General features: G+C 44.5%; 1 protein-coding gene across 7 annotated transcripts in view; it reads left to right on the top strand.

Moving 5' to 3' along the window:
* REEP1 (receptor accessory protein 1) overlaps positions 1–22,765 on the top strand; it is a 137,870-nt gene that overhangs the window by 555 nt on the left and 114,550 nt on the right. For all 7 annotated transcript variants that reach the window (XM_010862221.1, XM_010862218.1, XM_010862217.1 and 4 more), the window contains exon 2: positions 504–508. In XM_010862221.1, coding sequence (XP_010860523.1) covers positions 504–508 — 5 coding nt within the window. The remainder of the gene's footprint in view (positions 1–503; positions 509–22,765) is intronic.

Raw genomic sequence — 22,765 nt, 5'->3', positions numbered from 1 at the left:
CGTGGAGAAGGGCAGAGAGGCAGAGGCGGGGCTCCCCAGGGGGTTGAAAAAGACTCCTTTTTAGGGTTCTCAAATTGACAGCGGCCAAGGGAAGTGGGACGGAGAAGGACACCTCTGAATCTCGCGTCCCCTTGTCTGAGTCCTTTGGCGGGGGGTTTGAAGGAGAGAGATAGACAGGTATCTCCGGGAAATTTCCAAGTGACAGACGGCCACCCTGACGGTGGCGATGACACCTCCTCGGCCTTGCAGGAGAGCGCAGAGTCATCCGGGGTGAGGCCTGCGTGAAGTCATCGCGGGTGGGCGTGGGGGGCGTTTTCTGTTCTGACAAGCCCCAGAGCTGACTAGACCTTTGAAGATTTCCTTCTCTCGTGGATTTGCCCTCCTTTGGAGATAGACAGAGCCATCTATTCGAGTTCCTCCCCTTCGTTGACCAGCCTCTCCTGAGTCAGATTTGCCACCTGCTCAGGGAACCGGGGTGAAATTGGTCTGGGAAGGGGGGCCAGGTGGTGCGATTCTGTTTTTTTCTTTGTCTGAGAAAGAGGGGCTCCCGACTCCGGTTGATTCTGCACCATCACCCTCCACGTTTAGGAACACCTCCCATCTCCTACCCTTCTTTCCTGATTTTCAAAGAAGCCGGTCAGGGGCCGCTTTGGGAAGCAGTACTCAGCATTGTCTCCCGGCCACCATTCTGGGCTTTCCTCCCAAAGCCAGTGCATGTGCCTTTCAGCCCCCCGAGTTGTTCATTCCTTGCGGGCCTGTCCTTGCAGCTGTTGCCGCCTGCTGGGGGTTTGTGCTGTACCTAGAGGTGGCATGTTAAATATTTAGAAGATTTCTGCGGGCAGGGCTGGCATGAATAACCCAGGGAAGTGGCTGGCACGGTGGCTGGCCCCACCTTGTGCCCGATCAAGGCCTGTCTTGCCTTCTGGGTGGTTTTTTGTTTGTTTGTTTTTTTCTGAAGTAGTGCTGTGATTGTCATATTTTCAAGTGGCTTCTGGGGGGACTTCAGGGTGGGGCCAGAGAGTTGAGTTGGCCAGGCTGGAGGGCTCACTCTCCATAGGTCCTGCTGGGCTGGGGCTGGAACATTGAGGAGCCAGGCTTTCTGAGGTCCATGTGTCATAAGGGGTCCGTGTGACCATCTTTAATTTTATTAGCACCCTCAGCTTATATATGAGGCCCCTGAGAGGAGTGGAGAAGAGAGGCATAGGTTTGGGTGGGGTCTTAGGGACTTGTTATTTTCAAAAATAACCACACTTCCCAGAAGTGAACAGTTTCATTTCAGAGAATGTTTTGTTTGTTTATTTATTTTTAATTGAAGGATAATTACTTTGCAGTGTTACGTTGGTTTCTGCTGTACAACAAGATGAATCAGCCATAAGTGCACAAATATCCTCTCCCTCTGGAGCCTCCCTGCCCCCTCCCTTCCACACCTCTAGGTCATCACGGAGTACTGGCCTGAGCTCCCTGTGTAATACGGCAGCTTCCCACTAGCTGTTTTACATATGTGTGCTTAATCGCTTAGTCATGTCCAACTCTTTGCAACCCTATGCACTGTAGCCCGCCAGGCTTCTCAGTCCGTATAGATTCTCCAGGCAAGAATGCTGGAGTGGGTTGTCGTGCCCTCCTCCAGGGGATCTTCTCAACCCAGGGATGGAACCCAGGTCTCCTGCATTGCAGATTCTTTACCGTCTGAGCCGTAGTAATGTATATATGTCCATTCTGCTCTCTCAATTCATCCCACCCTCTCCTTCCCCAGCTGTTAAATGACCATGAGAAGTGCTCCTTAGCCCAGGGCCCTCTACTCCAAGGGGGAGTTTTTGGAATGTGGGGTTGTTATTCCCACTGTCAACTCCAAAAGTTCAGAGATACCACCTATCCCTCCAGCCCCCAATTCTGCAGAAATCCAACATGTGTCATTTGTGAATTGTTAAAACCATTTTAATAAGCAGTACCTGTTTTGTATAAAAATACCTATTCATTATAGGAAAATTAGAAAATATAGACCATATAGACTATAAATCATCTACATGGCTACCATATGTGCGTGTGTGCTAAGTCACTTCAATTGTGTCTGACTCTTTTCTGCCCCAAGGACTGTAGCCCACCAGGCTCCTCTGTCCATGGGATTCTCCAAGCAAGAATACTGGAGTGGGTTCCCTTGCCCTCCTCCAGGAGATCTTCCCTACCCACCCATTAAATCCGCCTCTCTTGTCTCCTGAATTGGCAGGCAGGTTCTTTACTGCTAGCGCCACCTGGGAAGCCCAGCTAATGATAATTTTAAGAGGTATATTTGTCAAGATGTGTTTTCCTAGGTATGTACAAATATACATATGCACGTATGCTTGTATTTACCATTCAAGGAGATTATTGATTCAGCCCACATTTCCACACACCCCTTAGCAAAGAGTAGAAATCCCATGTTTGGAGCCAGAAAACCCTTGGTTCAAAACCCAATTCTGCCTCTTGCCAACATCCCAGTTCACAGCTCAGATCCAAGGAGATACTAGTTCACAAACACTAGTTGAACTCATGTTACTGTTGCAGAGATTTCAATGATCCTTGACTGATAAATTGTCAGGGACCACTGAAAGCATTCAGTCAACGAGAATCCCCTCCTTCTGTCCTCCAAGCGAGGGTGTACAAATTCTGGAAGGAGCTTTCAGATGTTATTCCTACAGATTTCAAACTGGCTGCCCTGGTGGCCACCTAGCATTAGTGGGTTGGCTCTGGGCTTGCAGCCCTGATCCCTTTTCTTTGTTTTATATATTGGGGTTCTGGATCAAATGTAATTTGGAAACTATGTGGGTTTTACTGCTGATAAAAACTGCTGAACCAGTCCTTCCCTCATCTGTAAAACTCTTAGTGAAGTGTGCTTTGCCTCAGGGCAGGAGGTGAGCTGGAGAAAAACACAGGTACTGGATTTTGGGGTCAGTGCTTTTTCCACCTCTGTCAGCCCTTGACCTAAAATGATGTCATTCAAGCTTTTAAGACTTCTAGTATGAAGTCCTATGATTTTGTCCACAAGTCCCTTTTCCTGTAAGCAATCTTTTCATGATTTGGTAAACCTCTGTCACATCAAAGAATGTGTAAGGAAGACCTATTGCTGTGTTCTGAGAATGGGGAGGGAGTATCTTCCTTCCAACCAGAGGCGTCAAGACAAGCTGATGGTGTCTGGGGACAGCCAGCTGTGTTTGTGGCTGTCTGTGTTGCCATGGACTGTGAGCATTTTGAGGGCAGTGGTGGTGACTTTTCTTCCTCTCCTACCTCTTGCCCCCTCCCAAGGCTCTTTTGTGAAGTCCCTGGCACCGCAGTGCCCTCAGTAAATGTTGGTTGTGTTGAATGAGGTCAGAGGCCCTGGGATAAGCCAGGGAGCTGGTCAGGGTTATTCTCTGGGGACGGAGGTTAGTGGGCATTGGCACAGGCTTGTGTCCAATGGGCAAAGCTCTTGAAACAGGAACCAATTTGAGATCCTTCTCTCTTGCCAGCTGTCTTCCTTTTAAGTCCCTTCACTTAGCTAGGAAGAATTAAGGAAGAAATATTAGTGCAGTAGCAAGGTAGCCCTTAGGGCTTCCTTGATGGCTCAGTGGTAAAGAATCCTCTTGCAGTACAGGAGATGCATGTTCCACTCCTGGGTCGGGAAGATCCCCTGAGGAGAAAATGGCAACCCACTCCAGTATTCTTGCCTGGAAAATCCCACAGACAGAGGAGCCTGGTGGGCTATAGTCTGTGGGGTCTCAAAGAGCCAGACATGACTTAGCAACTAAACAGCAACAACAACAAAGTTGGCTTTGTTAAAACCTGGTTGATAACTTCGTGGAACACGGAAGCTCATTTAGTCCTGGGTTGCTTGCCTTCTTTAAAATACTTTGTTTTCTTTCCAAACCACTCAAGGCCTAGGTGTGAACGAATTTCAAACTGTGGAGGGTAAGTTCGTGTGCACTGGGGGGAGTTGGGGCCACAAAGAGCGTCCTCTGTACCTTCTTGGGGGAATGCATTGTCTTGAAGCTTTTATTCCAAGGAGCAGCTACTGCCTCCTTGTCTCTGGACAGAATTTTTTTGATATTTATTTATATATTTGATTACCTGGTCTCAGTTGTGGCACGTGGAATCTTTAGTTCAGCATGTGGGATCTAGTTCTCTGACTAGGGATTGAACCTGGGCCCCCTGCATTGGGAGCTCAGAGTCTTAGCCACTGGACCACTAAGAAAGTCCTTGGACAGAATTTTGTCTGAGACCCAGGCTGTTGGCTAAATGGATCCAGAGCTTCCTACCACTTAACTGGGTTGTTGGGGTTTAGTCACTAAATTGTGTCTGACTCTTGTGACTCCATGGACTGGAGCCTGCCAGGCTCCTCTGTCCGTGGGATTTTCTAGGCAGGAATAGTGGAGTGGGTTGCCATTTTCTACTCTAGGGGATCTTTCTGACCCAGGGATTGAACCCTAGTCTCCTGCATTGGCAGACGGATTCTTTACCACTGAGCCACCAAGGAAGCCATTTACTGGGTTAGTAGACCAGAACTCCAACTCATTGCATGGGGAAAACGAGAGTCCTAATTCACCAATAATTTTAAATAACCAATAGCTATGCCGAAAAATGGACTTCGCTGGTAGCTCAGCTGATAAAGAATCCACCTGCAATGCAGAAGACCCTGGTTCAATTCCTGGGTCAGGAAGATCCCCCGGAGAAGGGTTAGGCTACCCACTCCAATATTCTTTGGCTTCCCTATTGGCTCAGATGGTAAAGAATCCGCCTGTAATGCAGGAGACCTGGGTTCGATTCCTGGGTTAGGAAGATCCCCTGGAGAAAGGCGTGGCAATCCACTCCAGTATTCTTGCCTGGAGAAACCCCATGGACAGAGGAGCCTGGTGGGCTACAGTCCATGGGGTCACAAAGAGTTGGACATGACTAAGCGACCAAGCACACACACACGTGCTGAAAAATGCCACTTTTCCACGTTGCACATCTTTTAAAAAATGTTAGTTTTTAGAAAGTGAAAGTCTGATGTTTAAAACAGAGTCTTGTATTGATAGCTGAAGATCTAGCTGAGTCCTAGGGTTGGGATTTGGAGTGTGCTCTGTATGCTCTGGGTCGGGAATAGACACGTAGAGGAGTCTGGAAGGAATGTGGGTTGTCCTCGAGATATTCCCCAACTATTGCAACACAAATGGAAAAAAGAAAAAACCATACACTCTTAAATATAAGCTTTTTTCTTTGGGGCCTGCTCTGAAAAGTAGAATGCAGAAATGTGATCCTGTTAATGGAGGATTCAGGTGGGTTAATGATTTCGCTCCTGGCACTGGGTGTGGCACAGGGTAGCAGCCTGGTGAACGTTTCAGCTGGACTGTTGAGAGGAAGGATGCCAGGTTCTAGTCCAAGTGCTGATCTGACCTGCCGGCAGGGTCCTGAAGGCAACTCATACCCACGCTAGGGCCCTGCTTCCGGCCTGTTGTTGTTTAGTAGCCAAATCATGTCTGACTCTGTGCGACCCCATGGACTGTCGTCCACCAGACTCCTCTGTCCATGGGATTCTCCAGGCAAAAATACAGGGGTGGGTTGCCATGCCCTTCTCCAGCTCCCGGTCTATGGGACAAGATTTTTGACCAGCATTATTCTTGGTGACATTCCAAGAGCCATTGCTCCTCTGGGCCCCTTCCTTTTCCCCAGATCCCCCAGCTGGCCCATATGCACCATGTTTGTTTATAAACAGGGGCAAGTATCCGCAAGGAAGTGAAAAATATCAGCTTAGACCCTGTTGCCCTGATTTTTGTTTTTTAATCCTGCCTGCCTGCTGGGAAGTAGCTTTTGTGCCCTTCTTCCTGCTGGGTCTTAATTTGAAGGGTAGCTGACAAGTGACAGTCTCACCGAGCTAGTAATGGCTTAGTCCTCCCCTTCCTCTTAAAGCGAGCTGTCCTTTTTGGGGTACATATTATCTGCACGGAAAATGAGCCCTGCGTAGAATGAGAGGATCAGGCCCTCAAGTAGCCACCTGGAAAGGTTGTTATTTTGTATTGTGTGTGTGTGTGTATGTGAGTGTGTTGTCCAAGGGATTTCAAGAGGGTGGGAGGTGGGGTAGACTTGACTGTGCAATAGCCTTTGGAAGTTTTAAAAAATATTTATTTTTGTTTATTTATTTGGCAGTGCCAGGTCTTAGCTTCAGCCTAGTGGAATCTAGTTCCCCAACCAGGGATTGAACTTGGGTCCCCTACGTTGGGAGCACAGAGTTTTAGCCTGTGGACCACGAGGGAAGTCCCTGGCATCTTTGGAATTTTATTGCCAACAAAGAGCCATGCACATGCCCAACTGGTGACCAGGATTCTTGGTGTCTGTGGAAATTTTTCCAAGAACCAACAAGTGTTAAGAGAGTTTGCATTTGGGCCAAGAGAATATTTTCCTCTCACTTCTGGGCCTTGGGAAGGCCCTGATGGATTGGAAGTTGGACAGTTACATACTTATGGTTTGTTCTGAACTTTCAGATCTCACCCATCTTCACACAGAAGTGCATTGTTTTCCCTTTGGTTCATTTCAGTTGCCCTGGGGGCCTTTCCTTTGATTTATAGAGAAAAAGTAAATATAAAGAACCAAGTATCTGGTACACAGGAGGGGTGTCTGAAAGAATCTGGACAGGTAACCTGATATTATAGCTCCCAAGCCTGGTATGCATACCTCAACCAGGATGGCCGGTGGGTTTCATCTCTTATAATTGACAGGAGGTTGCCTGGGACCAGTCTTGAGATGGGGTATAAACCTGAGTTGGGCTCACTGGTGAAGGAGACCAATAAGGATTCATATAGGGAAGATGGTAATGGAGCATACAGATTAGTTCAGTATTTGCTCTTCCAAACTTAGCCTGTTCCCCATCATGGAAGATCCATCCCACTGTTCCCTAAATTAGTAAACAGAGAGCAACATCCTTTATCTGACTTAACATCCCCTCCTCATATCCTGTCTCCACCAGGCTTTGTCAGTTACGTGGCAGCACTACACCACAGATGCCTCCTTGATACCAGCATAGGGAGCTGTCCAGCCCGCGGCTCTGTAGTCTGCCTCTGTCCTCTTCGGGTGATCACACGTATGCCATGTTTTCCTTTGTCTCTCACAGTCTCAGCTCAGTTACATTCTCCCTTGGCTTCTCTCATGTACTTGTACACTCATATCCTTTCCACTTCCTTTAGGGATATGGATGGCACTTTGGGCTTCAAAACACGTTTCCCATTCCCACTTGGTAACATACCCCATCCTACCTCCCTCTACTCCACTCCACTGTGGATGTGGGCAGGGACTCAGGCCGAGCTGCACATTTTCATGGACACAGAGATTGGTTCAGGGGTGGGTATGTAACCCAAATGGAACCTGTAGACCCTTCCCCAGGGTTTCTTGATTTGAAGCTGAGAGAGAATAGACTTGCCTGGGGGACCCAGAACTGGAAAGATATGAAGGTGGGACTGCTGGTGGCTAGCCGGCACGAGAAGAATGCGTAGAGACCGAAGAAGGTAATTATGGCAAAGCAGAGGTAAATAGGGATGAGATGCAGGAATAGAAAGCAGGAAGCTGGCACCAGAGTCTTGATTCTGGTTTCTCAGGCTCTGGTTCCTGCAGCTCCTCCTTTGATTCCTTGATCTGTCCCACATCCTACAATGAAGGCCTTGGATAGTGCTTGTAGTTTTTTTTGGCTGTGCCTTGCAGCATGTAACATCTTAGTTCCTTGACCAGGAATCGAACCTGCATTCCCTGCATTGGGAACTCAGAGCGTTAACCACTGGACCACCAGGGCAGTCCCAAGTAGTGCTTGTGTGAATTAAACGTTTATTGTAGTGGTAAGGATGGACCGGGTTATGCTGCAGCAATAACCCTTAAATCCCAGTGGCTAGAGACAGCAAAGATTTATTTCTTGTTTTATGCTGCCTGTTCGCTGTGGGTTGGCAGAGGCACTCTGCTCATGGTCATCACCAGAGGCTCAGGCTGACTGAGTATTTTTTGTCTCCAGGTGCTATTATTACAACATAAGGCACCAGGATTCGCTGGAGTATGGAAAGAAAATGGAGAGTCATGTACCAGCTCTTAAGTACCTCTAACTAGAAGTAACATGTGTCATTTCTGCTCACATTTCATTGGCCAAAGAAGATCATATGACCAAGCCTGAATTCAACTGGGTGGAGATTTTCAATCTCACGAAATATCTGTAGTCAGCCCCAGTGACCACCATATATGTTGAATGAATGAATCCTTACCAGCTTTGCAAACCTCTACATGGCCTTTTTTGGTTAAAGTTGGGGTGAGATGGGATTTTTTTTCCTATTGCTATCAGGACAGTGCTAACATACTCCTTTACCTCTTCACAGTAGAAAAATCTTTCTCTCTCCTTCTGACCTGTTTTCTTTATCCTGTTGGATAGTTTTAAAAGGAGGTCTTGGGACTTCCCTAGCAGTCCAGCAGTTAAGACTCCATGCTTCCACTGCAGAGGGCATGGGTTTGTTCCCTGGTTTTGGAACTAAGATCCCATGTATGGCACAATGTGGCCAAAAAATAAAACTTATATATATATAAACAAGAACCTACCATATAGCACAGGAACTATATTCAGTATCCAGTAATAAACCATAATGGAAAATAATATGAAAAAGAATACACACACATACATATAACATACACACACACATATATTTATATAACTGAATCACTTTGCCATAGACCAGAAACTAACACATTATTGTAAATCAACTATATTTCAATAGAAACTTCCTTGGTGGTCCAGTGGCTAAGACTCCATGCTCCTAAAGCAGGGGCCTGGGTTTGATTCCTGGTCAAGGAACTAGATCCCACATGCCGCAACTGAGAGTTTGCATGCCGCAACTAAAGAGGTCCCACTATAATTAAAAGATTCTGTGTGCCACAACTAAGACCCTGTGCAGCCAAATAAATTAAAAAAAAGACAAACTATACTTCAATAAATAAATATTATAAAGGAAAATATTTTTTCCTTTTTTAAAAATTGTATATTCCTTTTTAAAAGTAATTTTTATTGGAGTATAATTTATTCAGGGAAAAGATTTCAAAAAATAAAATAAAATAGATCATAGCTTTCCCCTATTGTTTAAAAACTGTCTAAAGATCTCCCGTCACACAGAGAATAAAATTCAGACTCCTCCCCATTCTCAACAAGACTCAGCAAGGCCCAGCCCTTGCCCACTGCACTGACCTCACCTGGTACTGCTCCCCCATTGCTCACTCAGTTCCATCATCTTCGTTGTTCCTGGAGGGTGACAAGCTTGTCCCAGCCAGAGGCCTTTGCACTTGCTGTGCCCTCTGCCCAGAACACCCTGGAGTGGATGGGCCATGGCCCTGAACACACTGTCCTGGATCACGCATGGCCCTTTCCCTCTTTCTGTTACGTCTCTGCTTACATGTCATGTATTTAGAAGAGGCCTCTTTTGATCACCTTCTCCAAGATATCCCCCACCCACACCTCTGTGCTCTCGTCCCTACTGGAAACTAGCTTTTAATTCTTTTCTTGTTTCTGGCCAATCTCTCTACTAGGATATGATCTCCATGGTTTGTTTTGAGACTTTTTTCCTGTTTCATCTTGTAGCTGTTTTTTTAGTGTCTAGAGTGGTTCTAAGCTCATAGTTGGTGTTTAAAAAACATCCAGGGACTTTCGTGGTGGTCCACTGGTTAAGACTCCTTGCTTCCACTGCAGGGTGGGGTGAGGGGGGCATGTGTTGGATCCCTAGGAGGGGAACTAAGATCCCGTATGCCTCTATTTATAAATAAATAAATAGATAAAAATATGAATGATGACTTTGTATTCCCTCTGGTGTTAGAAGATCTTTTTTTAAATTCTTTATGATGACTAGGTCCTCTTGGTGTGTTGTCATGCCCTGTCCACCATCTGCATGCCCCACAGAGGAGCTCCTGTCCCTGAGATTTGTGATCAGAATAAGTGATGTCAAAGTGAAACTGTATAACTCAGATTGGGACTTGAACCCACAGTCTTTTAATTGAGACTACATCTCGTCTCAGGAATTAATGAAACTCGGGTTCTTGATATTTTACCATGGAAAGAACTCAGTGAGAGACAAAGTGATCGGTAAGAAGTGGATTTATTTAGAGAGAAACACTCCACAGACTCAATGTGGGCCATCCCAGGAGGTAAGAACAGCTAGAAGATCCTTTTTTAAACCTAGGTTTGTAGAACCCTGATTCGTGACTGTGACACATAGCTTAACCTCTATAAGCCTCAATTTTCTCATCTGTTAAATGAAAGATTTGGCTTCTGCCTCTGGCAGTGTAGAAAACTATATAGCCTGAAACTCCTCCTATAAGAAAACTGAATGAAACATTTTTCTAAAACTTGTGGATGAAATCTAAGTGATCCCCTAAAAACATAGCCAGACTTTTAAGTAAGAAATTTGCCAAGAGACAGGACAGAGAGAGATCTGTTTTGCTGGGCTGTAAACTAGTCCTGCAGCAGCCGCACAACAGACTACCCTGAGATTTAGTTTCAAACAGCAGCCGTTTTGTTATCATCTCCTCTGGCTCTGTGTTCAGGAATTTGGGCAGGACACGAACCACAAAACTCATTTCTGCTCCGTGGTATCTGGGTCTCAAATGGGATGATGCAAATGGCAACAAGTGGCAGACTAGCCATCTCTCACTTTTCATGTGTTCCAAGACCTCTCCACTTGGTCTTTTTATGTGATTTCTCCAGCATGGAGGCCTTGGAATAGTCAAGTTTCTTACATGGTAGCTCAGAGCTGCAAAAGTGAGTGTCCAAGAGGGAGTTCCCTAGTAGTTCAGTTGTTAAGAGTTTGGCTGGTCTTGGTGCAGTACAATGTGGGTTCGATCCCTGGTTGGGGAATTAAGATCCCACTTTTCATGGAGCAACTAAGCCTGCATGTTGCAACTACTGAGCCCACAACAACTAAGTGTGCACACTGTGAAGCTCGTGTTTCACAACTAGAGAGTCCCTGCACCACAATGAAAGATCCTGCATGATCCCACATGATACTGTCATACGGGATCTTTCCTTGTGGCTTGCAGACTTTCTAGTTGTGCCACCCGGGCTTAACTGCTCCACCTCATTGGGGTCTTAATTCCCCCACCATGGATCAAACCTGTGTCCCCTGCCTTGCAAGGTGAATTCTTAACCACTGGACCATCAAGGAAGCCCCCTGCAAAACTTTCCATCAGCTGGTCTCAGAAGTCCCAGGACAATATTTCAGCTGCATTCTATTGGCCAAACAAGTTGCTAAGGCCATCCTAGATTTGAAGAGAGAGAGTTTAGACTCTCCCTCTCCATAGGATGGGGAGAAGTAATTTGCAGCCATCTTTAATATACCATCCTGGGGGACTGGCCTAACTTGATTTTAGTATCTCAGTAGAGAAAAGAGGGGCCTTGAGTCTGTGGGGGTAATAAGTCAGAGCTGAACATTGCATATAGCTCAGATTTGAAGGGCATTTTGCAGCCTGCTGCTGCTAAGTCGCTTCAGTCATGTCCGACTCTGTGCGACCCCATAGACGGCAGCCCACCAGGCTCCCCAATCCCTGGGATTCTCCAGGCAAGAACACTGGAGTGGGTTGCCATTTCCTTCTCCAATGCATGAAAGTGAAAAGTGAAAGTGAAGTTGCTCAGTCATGTCCGACTCTTAGCGACCCCATGGACTGCAGCCTACCAGGCTCCTCCATCCATGGGATTTTCTAGGCAAAAGTACTGGAGTGGGTCCTCAGTAAAAGCATAGACCCACTGGCACAGGAAGATGGCAGTGAAGTTTGTCTGTCTTGCCCAGGGTTCTTGGTAGGGGGAAACTCTCCCTTGGGAATTTGAAACCTTCTATGGCCCTGTCCTTATATGGATTTAGGGTTTAAATAAACACATTCTGCATGGTCTCTGTACCCTTAGCTGAGAGATTAACATAAACATTGTTCCTAGAACAGCATTACTCCTGCAGCATCTGATAGAAGTTAATCCAGCCTCTTCCCTGGTGGCTCAGATGGTAAAGAATCTGTCTGCAATGTGGGAGAATGGAGTTCGATCCCTGGGTTGGGAAGATCCCCTGGAGAAGGAAATGGCAATCCACATATTCTTGCCTGGAGAATTCCATGGACAGGGGAGTCTGGCATGCTACAGTCCACTGGGTCGCAAAGACTTGGACACGACGGAGCATAAGGACAATGGAAAAAAAATTCAGCCCACCAAACTGCTGGTTCTGCTGCCGCTAAGCTAAGGGGAGTTAAGAATAGCCTAAAAAGGGACTTCCCTGTCAGTCCAGTGGTTAAGACTTCACCTTCCAATGCAGGGGGTGTGGATTCCATACCTGTTTGGGGAACTAAGATCCCACATGTCTCAGGGCCAAAAAAAAAAAAAAAAAGAAAGAAAACATAAAACAGAAGCAGTATTGTAACATTCAATAAAGACTTTTAAAATGGTCTACATAAAAAAAAGAATCTAAAAAAAGAATAGCCTAAAGAAAGAACACTCTGATGTTCTTACTTTGTGTCTATTTCCAGATTCTCCTTGATTTGTAAAAAGTAATTATTGAGTCAGTAGAAAAGATTATAAAGAAGTGGTTACGATACACAGTAATGGATAATAAATGAAGGCTCCTTTACTCGCCAACCAGTTTAAGACATAGAAAATTACCTTCATTGTATCAATATATCACTGTTTACAGACATCTGGGGTCTTCCTAGATTTTTGTTTTTCTCTTTTGCTTGTGAAAGGAAAGGATTTCTGCAGTGAACATTCTTGTGTGTGTTTCCTGGTGCACCAGTGCACAGATTTCTTTAAGAATGGAAAGGCTGACACATAGGGTATATGTATCTTTCACTAGGCCAGATAACATAAATGAAGTTTCCTAGATGTATGGGTCTCTTTCTGGGCTTTTTATCCTATTTCATTAATCAACTTGTCTGACCCTGCACCAGGATCACACTGTCTTCGATACCATAACTTTTACGAAAATTCTTGGAATCTGGCCTGGCAAGTCTCCACATTTTTTCATTATAATTTGCCTTCTGAAATGGTTTTTCTCCAGAGAAATATATTACTTCAGTTGTGCCATGTCTTTACCATCTCTTGCTATTGTCACACTTGGGAATTTTTGCCAGTCTGGTGGGTACAGAATGGAATCTCATTATAGGTTTTAATTTGCATTTCCCTGAATACTAATGAGGTTGAACATCTTTTCATATGTTTATTGCCCATTCATGTTCTCTTTTCTGTGAAGAGCCTGTTTAAGTCTTGCCAATTTTTCTCTTATCCTTATCCAACTGATTTGTAGGAGTTCTTTAAATATTTTAGATGCTAATCCTCTGTCACTATGCATTACACATGTTTTCTCCCAGTTTCTGGTTTATTGTTTCATTTTCTTCGTGGTGTGTTTTAATAAGCAGAAGTTCTTAATGTGATTGCAATGGATTTAGCAATTTTTTCATTTACAATTTATACTTTTTGTGTCCTAGGAAAACCTTACTTACCTGAAATCATGATGCTATTCTCCTTTATTGTTCCTAGCGATCAGTTTAATAGTTTTCTCATTCACATTAATTTCTTAACCCATTTTGAGATGATTTTGGTGTATGATGTGGAATAGGACTAGAGAGGTTTTTTTCTATAAAGAAAACCAATTGTCATAGCACCGTTTATTATAAAGTGTGTCCTGTCTCTTTACATCTGTGATTTCCAGCCTGTCATAAAGTAAGTTTCCATGATGTGTAAGTCTATTCTGGGCTCTTTATTCTGTTCCTTTGAACAGTTTGTCTGGCCCTGTACCAATACCACTGTTTTCATTACCATAATTTTATGAAAATTCTTGGGATCTGTCCTGGCAAGTCCCCCCTACCTTCAAAAGTACCTTAGCCCTTTCTCTTCCATATACATGTTTTGAATTATCTTAAAATTATAACACAGATGCATAGACACAGAGACATACACATGCTCACTCAAAAATCTTTTGGGGGTTTGATTGTAGTAACATTGATATTCTTGAGGTATTGAGTGTTCCAATCCATAAACATGGTCTCTATCTGTGTTTATGGTCTTTAAAGATTTTCAATATAATTTTATAATTTTTAATGTAAATATCTTATGTATCATTTTTTAGATTTATGCCCAGTTACTTGATGTTTGTTGATGCCTGTGTATTTGGTATCTTATTAAAATTTTCATCTTCCAGTTGTTTGTTAGACTGCATCCTTGTCAAACTGTAGATTCTTTTGGGCTTTCCAGATAGAGTCATGCCATCTGAGAAGAGCAGTGTTGTGTCTTTCCAGTAATTATCCCCCTTTTTCCCTGCCCCTCACTATCCTGGTTAAGATCTCTAGTGCAAGATGAAAAACAGTGATGAAAGCAAGCCTTCTTGTCTTGTTCCTGATTTAAAAAGGAATGCTTCAGCATTTTCCCATAAAGTAGGGTTGTGCTAGCCGTAGGGTTTTCAGAAAACTTTAAAAAGAAAACTTTACAGAAACTTTTAAAGAAAACTTTAAAGAAGCTTTAAACGGTAAAGAAAACTTTATTGTTGTAAGTTTTGTTTTCATCCTAGTTTGCTGAGAGTTTTTTTATTGAATGATATGGTATTTTATCTGATCCTCCCTTGGAGATGATAATGATTTTTTTGGCCTTTAATTTGTTAAGTGGCAAATTGTATTAATTAGTTTTACCTTTAATCAATTTTGCCTTCTTGGATAAAGGCAATTTGATTATAAAGTTATTTTTCTTTTTTGTTGTTAGAACAACCCGAGATTCAATTTATTCATGTTTAGTTTTTCTTTTTAAAATTATATTTGTGAGTGGTATTAGCTGTGCTGTCTTGTCTGGTTTGGTTGAAAAGATTATGTTAGCCTTATAAACCAAGTGGAGGGCGGATATATCCTCCTTTTTGTACTCTGGAATAATTTGTGTAAGATTAGATTTCTTTCTTGTGTGTAAAATAAGTGACCTTACCAGTAAAATTATCAGGGCCAGGTGTATTATTCTGTGGGAAAAACTTAACATATCTGTTTGATTTCTTTGATGATTTTAGAGTTTCTCTATTTTCTTGAGTCAATGTCAGTTTAGAGTTCATTCATTTTACTAATTTTTGAAATTTATTGATAGTTAACATTGCTTCTGTCCCCCACTCCTTTTTTCCTTTTTTTTTTAAGCAATATTTATGATTGAGATTAATATCACTACTTCAATAAGCAAATTACCCCATTAGGGGAAAAAAGGGAATTAAAAAAATTTTTTTTTAATCTAGCTCTCATTAGATATATGGTGAGGTGTTCTTACTCTGTCTTCCATATCTCTTCATTTCTTATTTCTGATTCCTGTTTTGTCTTTACTACTTCAAAAAAAATTATTTATTTTATTTATTTGGCTGCATCGGGTCTTAGTTGCTGATCTTCCTTGTGTCATGAGAAATCTTTTCTTGGGGCACATGGGCTTCAATAGATGTGGGACATGGGCTTAGTTGCTCTACAGCAGGTAGGATCTTAGTTCCCCTACCAGGGATCGAATCCTATGTCCCCTGCATTGCAAGGTGGATTCTTAACTACTGGACCACCAGGGAAGTCCCTCCTCTGCTTATGAATAATTTTCTCCACATCTGTCTCTAATTAGCTGCTTATTTCTATTTGGTCATACTTTATGGCCTCTGTTCCCTCCACATATTTTAAGATTTTTTTAAAAATTTATTTAATTATTTGTTTAGTTTTGGCTGTGCTGAGTCTTGGTTGCTATGCGGGCTTTTTTCTAGTTGGGTTGAGTGGGAGCTGTTTCTAGTTTCGGTGTGTGGACTTCCCATCGTCATGGCTTCTCTTGTTGTGGAGCACAGGCTCTAGGGTGCACAGTCTTCAGTAGTGGCAGCGCATGGGCCCGGTGTTTGTGGCTTCCGAGCTCTAGAGCACAGGCTCGATAGTTGTGGTGCATGGGCTTAGTTGCTCTGCTACATGTGGGATCACACCCATGTCTCCTGCTTTGGCAGGCAGATTCTTTGCCACTGAGCCACCAGGGAAGCCCCCTTCCACATATTTTAAATTCATGGATCTTTTATCCATGCATTATTTGTAATGTCACACATGAATCATTTAGAAACTATTGACTCACCAAGTTAAATGCAGATCTTCTAAATGTTGACAAATACACAGTGTCAAAAAGCACTTTCATTAATTTCATCATCAATCTCATCAGAAAAGTGTTTTAAGTGTTAGGACACTGTCAAGTTCATGGTAGGAGAGGAAAATTTTCAAAAATTCTAGTCTTTGCTTGAAATATCAAATTTTACCATTGACAACAAACCTTATTTGTTTTTCTTGAAGAAATGGGCTCATTTCCTAAAACATTCTTGCCAGATGAATAGCCATGGTTTGTTAGTCAATCAAGTAGCGATAGTGTTCCCTGAAAAATAGTGGATAATCAGCACATAACTCAATGACCCAAGGGCTTTTCCTCATGACAGGGATCATACATTGGTATGCAACAGTGCTTAATGCTTACTTCCCATTTCATCACAAAATATAAAAAACAACTCTACTCCAAGGTCAAGATTTAATAAAATTGATGATTTCTGCTTCATCATAATGACATTCTTAAATGAAACAGGCTTTTTTTTTTTTTCCCTACTGGGTCGTGGTGAGGAATACAATCACTACTGCCAAGGTTTAGTGCCATTGCCTTGATTCATGCAAAGGCTGTGGTTTTACCCTCTATTGTTTTTGCACCATCAGTGCAATTCAACACAGTGAAAAAGGCAGATGTCTTCGTATTGTCATTAAAATTGTTTTGACCTCATGAACGCTCTGACAGGGTCCCAGAAACCCCTGGAAAGGGTTTGGGGGTCTCCCAGAAGTCTGTGGAGCCTGCTTGAGAACCATTCACTGTTCTATACAATCAACAATCTTTTCCATACTTAAGAAAATCAACTGTCTCTCCACTGTTTCACCCAACATGTGGTCCATACTCAAATTAAGCCCAGTTTTTAAGAAACTCTTTATTTTTTTCTTGTTTCTATTTGGATCCAGTTAAAGCTCACACATGTTATCTGGCTATTGCATCTTTGACTAACCTAGAACAGTCCCCCCACGTGTGCGTGTTAAGTCACTTCAGTCGTGTCCAACTCTTTGAGACACTGTGGACTATAGCCTGCCAGGCTCCTCTGTCCATGGGATTCTCCAGGCAAGAATATTGGAGTGGGTTGCCATGCCCTTCTCCAGGGGTTTTCCTGACCCAGGGATTGAACTCTCATCTCTTATACTTCCTTCATTGGCAGGTGGGTTCTTTACCACTAGCGCCACCTGGAAATCCCATCAACTTTATGGAAACTCTTGACTGTGATACAGATGTTCTGGACTTGTCAGACTTGTCCTCATGGTTAGACTTAAGTCAGACATTGTATAGATGGTGAGATGCACTTCCCACTACCTTCTGTCAAGCGGACAGAATGTCAGGCTGTCCCGTGATTGATTATACCAAACTTGTCGTCGTTGTCGTTTAGTCGCAAAGTCATGTCCAACTCTTTGTAACCCCATAGACTGTGGCCCACCAGGCTCTGTCCGTAGAATTTCTCAGGCCAGAACACTGGAGTGGGTTGCCATTTCCTTCTCCAGGGGATCTTCACAATCCAAGAATTGAACCCACATCTCCTGCATTGGCATGTGGCTTCTTTACCACTGAGCCACTGAGGAAGCCCACCAAACTTGATCACTTGGTAAAAAAGAAAAAATTTACAGTTTCTTTAAATCCAGAATTTTTAGTTATTTTCAATGGGAGGGTAATATCCAAATATCTTGTCTGATACTATCGGAAATAATAATATCCTTTTGAGTGCTCATTTTTGAGGTTCAGAGGTGTAGCAGTTAGAATTCTTTTGGTTCCAAGAAAAAAAAAACAACACAAAAAAACTCATGCTGGCTCATATAACTTAAAAGTCTAGGGTGGGGCTGACTTCAGATGAGGCTTGATCCAGCAGCCCAGGGTCAGCACCAGATTCTCTTGGTCTCTCCCCTACACCAGTGTTAACAATGTGTTCCCCTTGTGGACACATGGTGATTTCTAGCAGCTTCTAGGGGTTTTCAGGTCCAGGAGGAAGAGGGCATCTCTGAGTATCTTCGTGGGACACAAGGAAGCTTCTTCCTCAGAAGCTCCTAGCGAGCATCTTGCTCTCCTGATTTTGGTCACACACCTGTCTGGTTAGATAGCGTCACTGTCTCAATGGTCATGAGTTTGAGCAAACTCCAGGAGTTTGGGAGATAGTGGAGGACAGGAAAGACTGTCATGCTGCAGTCCATGGGATCGCAAAGAGTTGGACTCCACTGAGCAACTGAACAAGCCCAGGTGCTGTCTTTCCTGGCCTGGCCAGCTCAGCCCAGCCCTGCCTGCTTGCTCCCCCAACCTGCGCTTGCCTCATCTCAGGAGAGGCAGCCTCCAAACTCTGAGGTCAGCCCATCCCCGCAGTTTCCTCCCGGATGTAACTGAGGCTCAGCACTGACCTGGGGGCAGCTCTTTGAGCTTAATGAGGCTCTGAGCAAGCAGGTGCTTTCCCTGCAGGACATGGTGCTGGCGGGGGGCAAGGTGAGGTCAGCGGTGGTTGCGGCAGGCCTTTCACCAGGCTGGGAGCTGTGTGGCTGGATGAAGTCACTTGGAGTGGGAGCTCTGATCCTGGGAAGACAGTTTGGAGACAGCTTTCCAGATGATAGATGGACCATCCCACTCACTGTGGGGCAGTCCTTCCTTTACCCCATGGTATGTACATGCATGCTCAGGCACTCAGTCGTGTCTGACTCTTTGAGACCCCACAGACTGTAGCCCACCCATCTACATGAGACTCTGTCCATGGGATTCTCCAGGCAAGAATACTGGAGTGGGTTGCTGTGCCCTCCTCCAGGGAATCTTTCCGACCCAGGGATTGAACCCACTTCTCCTGCATTGGCAGGTGGATTCTTTACCACTGAGCCACCAGGGAAGCCCTTCTTGTTGGATACAGAGTCACAAGCATGGTGGCTTCCAGGCTGAGACCAGCCCACCTGTGCTTATTTGCCTTGTGGTATTTGGAATTTGAGTCATTCACCACATTTAAAATTGAGAGCTGTGGCAGCCACATCCAGATTTCTGTCTTCTCTGGAAGACTTGGACAATTGAGGCCCCAGGGTGATTTCAGCAGGGCAGCATCAGCTGAGCTGAGCAGTGGCTGCCCCTGGGGCACATGCCCCTGGGTCTACTCAGCCCCACCTGGTCCAGTTACTGAAGGCTGCTGGAGATTACCACTGCTCATCGTACACCTGGTCATTTCCCTCACCAGGCTGATGCAGTATTTCCAGAGCAACCTGGGCAGATAGGCATTAGTATCCCTGTTTTACCAGTGAGGTAACCAAAGCCCAAACTGATTTCAACATTTGATGTAAGAAAATAGTCATGGCCCAGTTCATTCGTGGCTCTGCTGCTTAACAGTTCTGTGAGCTTGGGTGAGTCACTTTGCCTGCCTGGGTCCCAGTCTCCCCATTCATAAAATGAAGGGGGGGGTAGCTAAATGCTTACAGGGTCCTATGACATATGTCACCTGATTAGTCATTGGCTGTTTGCTGCTTGGTTCTGGAGGGACACAGATCTGTGCCTTGGTCCCCAGACCTAAAGGTAAAACTTGGATCCAACCGGTCTGCCAATGCAGGAGACATAAGAGATGCAGGTTTTGATCCCTGGGTTGGGAAGTTCCCCTAAAGAAGAAAATGGCAACTCACTCCAGTATTCTTGCCTGGAGAATTCCATGAACAGAGGAGCCTGTTTGGCTACAGTCCATAGGGTTGCAAAGAGTCAGACCAGACTGAAGCGATTTAGCACAGCACAACCATGATACAAGTAAGTACTTTAAAAACTACATTTATTTATGTATTTGGCTGCACCAGGTCTTAGTTGAAGCATGAGGATCTCCGATCTTTGTTGCAGCAAACAGGATCTTTTAGTTGTTGTTTTTTAGTTATAGCATGTAAAATCTTTAGTTGTGGCATGCAGGATCTTTAGCCTTTGAACTCTTAGTCACTCTTAGTTATAGCATATTGAATCTAATTCCCTGATAAGAGATTGAACCCAGGTCCCCTGCATTGGGAACGTGGAGTCTTAACCACTGGACCACCAGGGAAATCTGCAAATGAGTACTTTTATTGACATGTTTGTACTCCAAGTAAGATGTTGCATGGGCAGCTGTGTGTGTGTTGTTTCACTTTATCCTGACAGTAGTCCGATGGGATAGGTGCATAGTATTATTTCTGTCTTACAGATGAGCAATCTGAGACTTAGAAAGGTTAAGGAATTTGCCCAGTTCTTAATGGTTATCCACTGGCTCTGATCATAGCCTTTATTTATCTTTGTTTGGATGTTGCAGCATTCTTTCTGTCCAGAAAGGATCATCAATAGTGGAAGGCAGTGAGAGAGCAAGGATCCAGCCCTTCTGCAGGCAGTCAGACTCATGGAGATGCCAGAGCCCTGTGGGCTGGGCTGGTTGGTCCTCAGAGGTCGTGTGAAAGAGGAGCAAGTGGTCTTCCAGGTGCACTTGGATTCCCTTCTGCCTGGAGGCAGGCATGTGCCAGGCTAAGGTGTGGGGGTAAAATGTGCCAGCTGTGTTTGAAGGACCAGACTGACTCAAGTTGAGAATTCATGTTGGGATGTCCGGGGAGTTCAAGTGGGGAAGGTAGATTTGAGGTCGAAGTATTGGACTTTGCTTTTAGACAGGAGTGAGCCAGTGAAGGTTTTTAGAAAGCGGAAGTGATGTGAAAACAATTCTATCGATGTCAAGTTTGAAGCAACAGGGTTGAACCAGAGTCTTGGCAGTAGGAATGGAGAAAGAGGACTGAATTGGTAAGTCAATATAACAGAAATAATTGACAGAACCTTGAACCCCACATGTGTATAATCAGAAGGAATTTTGGAAGTCATCTAGAGCTTTAACTTGTCTTGGCGTGGGGACTCCCCCTTTGGTGGCGTCCATCACAGTAGTACATTGAGTCACTTTTTTCCTAATATTTATTTGGCTGTGCCAGATCTTAGTTGCAGCATGTGAGATCTTCATTCTTCCTTGTGGTGTGCAGGATTTTTAGTTGTAGCATGTAAATTCTTAATAACCCTTTAGTTACAGCATGTGGGATCTAGTTTCCTGACCAGGGATCGAACCCAGGCTCCTGCATTGGCAGTGCAGAGTCTTAGCCGCTGAACCAACAGGGAAGTCTTTTGAGTCACTTCTCATGCAGGATAATGGAATAGTTGCTTATGTGGCTGTTAGTTTCTTGAACCAGCATGTAAGGGTGAGAGTTACTCAGTGTCTGTGCTGATGTGAATAGTATCTCCCCAAAGTTCGTGTCTACCCGAGACCTCACATACAAAAGACACAAAGATGCGTGCATGCTCAGTCATGTCTGACTCTGTGACCCTATGGATTGTAGCTCATCAGGCTCCTCTGTCCATGGAATTCTCTAGGCAAAAATATTCAAGGAATGGGTGGCCATTTCCCTCTGCAGGGGATCTTCCCCACTCAGGGATTGAACCCACATCTCCTGCATCTCCTGCATTGCAGGCAGATTCTTTACTGCTGAGCCACCAGGGAAACCCACCCGAGACCTCAGAATGTGACTTTATTTGGTAATAGAGTCTTTGCAAATGTAGTCAAGTTAGGATGAGTTCACACTGGATTAGGGTTGGCTCTAATCCAGTGACTGGTGTCCTTATAAGAAGGAAATTTGGATGCAGACTGAGACATGCAGGGGGAGAATACCATGTAACAGTTGAGGCATTTTACAGTGATGCCTCTGCAGTCCAAGGAACACCAGGGATTGCTGGCAACCCCCAGAAACTAGGAAAAGACAAGGAAGCATTCTCCCTTTAAGCCTTTGGAGGGAGTGTGGCCCTGCCGATACCTTGGTTTCAGACATCTCCCCTCTGGAACTGAGAGAATAAATTTCTATTATTTTAAGCCATCAAGTTTATGGAAATTTCTTATATTAAGTTTATGGGAACTTGTACTCATGACCTTGCAAAACCCACAGTCCCCTGCTGGTCTCCCTGTTTTAAGAAGAAACAGAGCTGCCTGGCATGACTGTCCTCAGAGGACCTGTTCAGGGTCCAGGCACTGTTCTCTCCTTTCCAGTGCTCCTGTGTGTGCTCAGTTGCTCTGTCGTGTCCAGGTCTTTGTAACCCCATAGACTGTAGCCCACCAGGCTCCTCTGTCCATGGGGTCTCCCATGCACAAATACTGGGGCAGGTTGCTATTTCCTCCTCCAGGGGATCTTCCCAACCCAGAGACCGAATCTGTGTTTCCTGCATTGATAGGTGAACTCTTTACCACTGAGCCACCTGGGAAGCCCTTCCAGTGCTCACAGTCATTCAATTATCCAGTCTAGAATTTTGCACTTGTTCAGGGCCCTCTATAATGTACTTCTGCCGTCTATGGGGTCGCACAGAGTCGGACACGACTGAAGCGACTTAGCAGCAGCAGCAAAGGACCTTATTCACTGTTCCCTGTGAGTATCCCTACATATGTCGTGTGCTTTCCATGCTTTGACTTGAGTCCCCACTCCCCCTTTCCTGAAGGCCACATCCCTATCGCACCAAGCTGTATCCCACCCATCTTTAACATCTGCTCTTTCCTCCTGGGCCACTCTAGACTAAGGTGGATTCTGTGTCCTGCACCCTCAAAGCACACTCTGCTCGCTAGCACCTGTCATTGGGCAATATTCTTCCCAGCTGTCTTGAGACATATCACATGTTTTCTTATTTCTTAACTCATATTTTTTTACTTTGCCAATATTGATG

This window comes from Bison bison, unplaced genomic scaffold (genome assembly GCF_000754665.1).
Source record: "Bison bison bison isolate TAMUID 2011002044 unplaced genomic scaffold, Bison_UMD1.0 scf7180017864480, whole genome shotgun sequence".
In the NCBI taxonomy this organism is placed as follows: domain Eukaryota; kingdom Metazoa; phylum Chordata; class Mammalia; order Artiodactyla; family Bovidae; genus Bison; species Bison bison.
The sequence above is the reverse complement of the archived record's forward strand: the minus strand, read 5'-3'. Positions and strand labels throughout refer to the sequence as shown.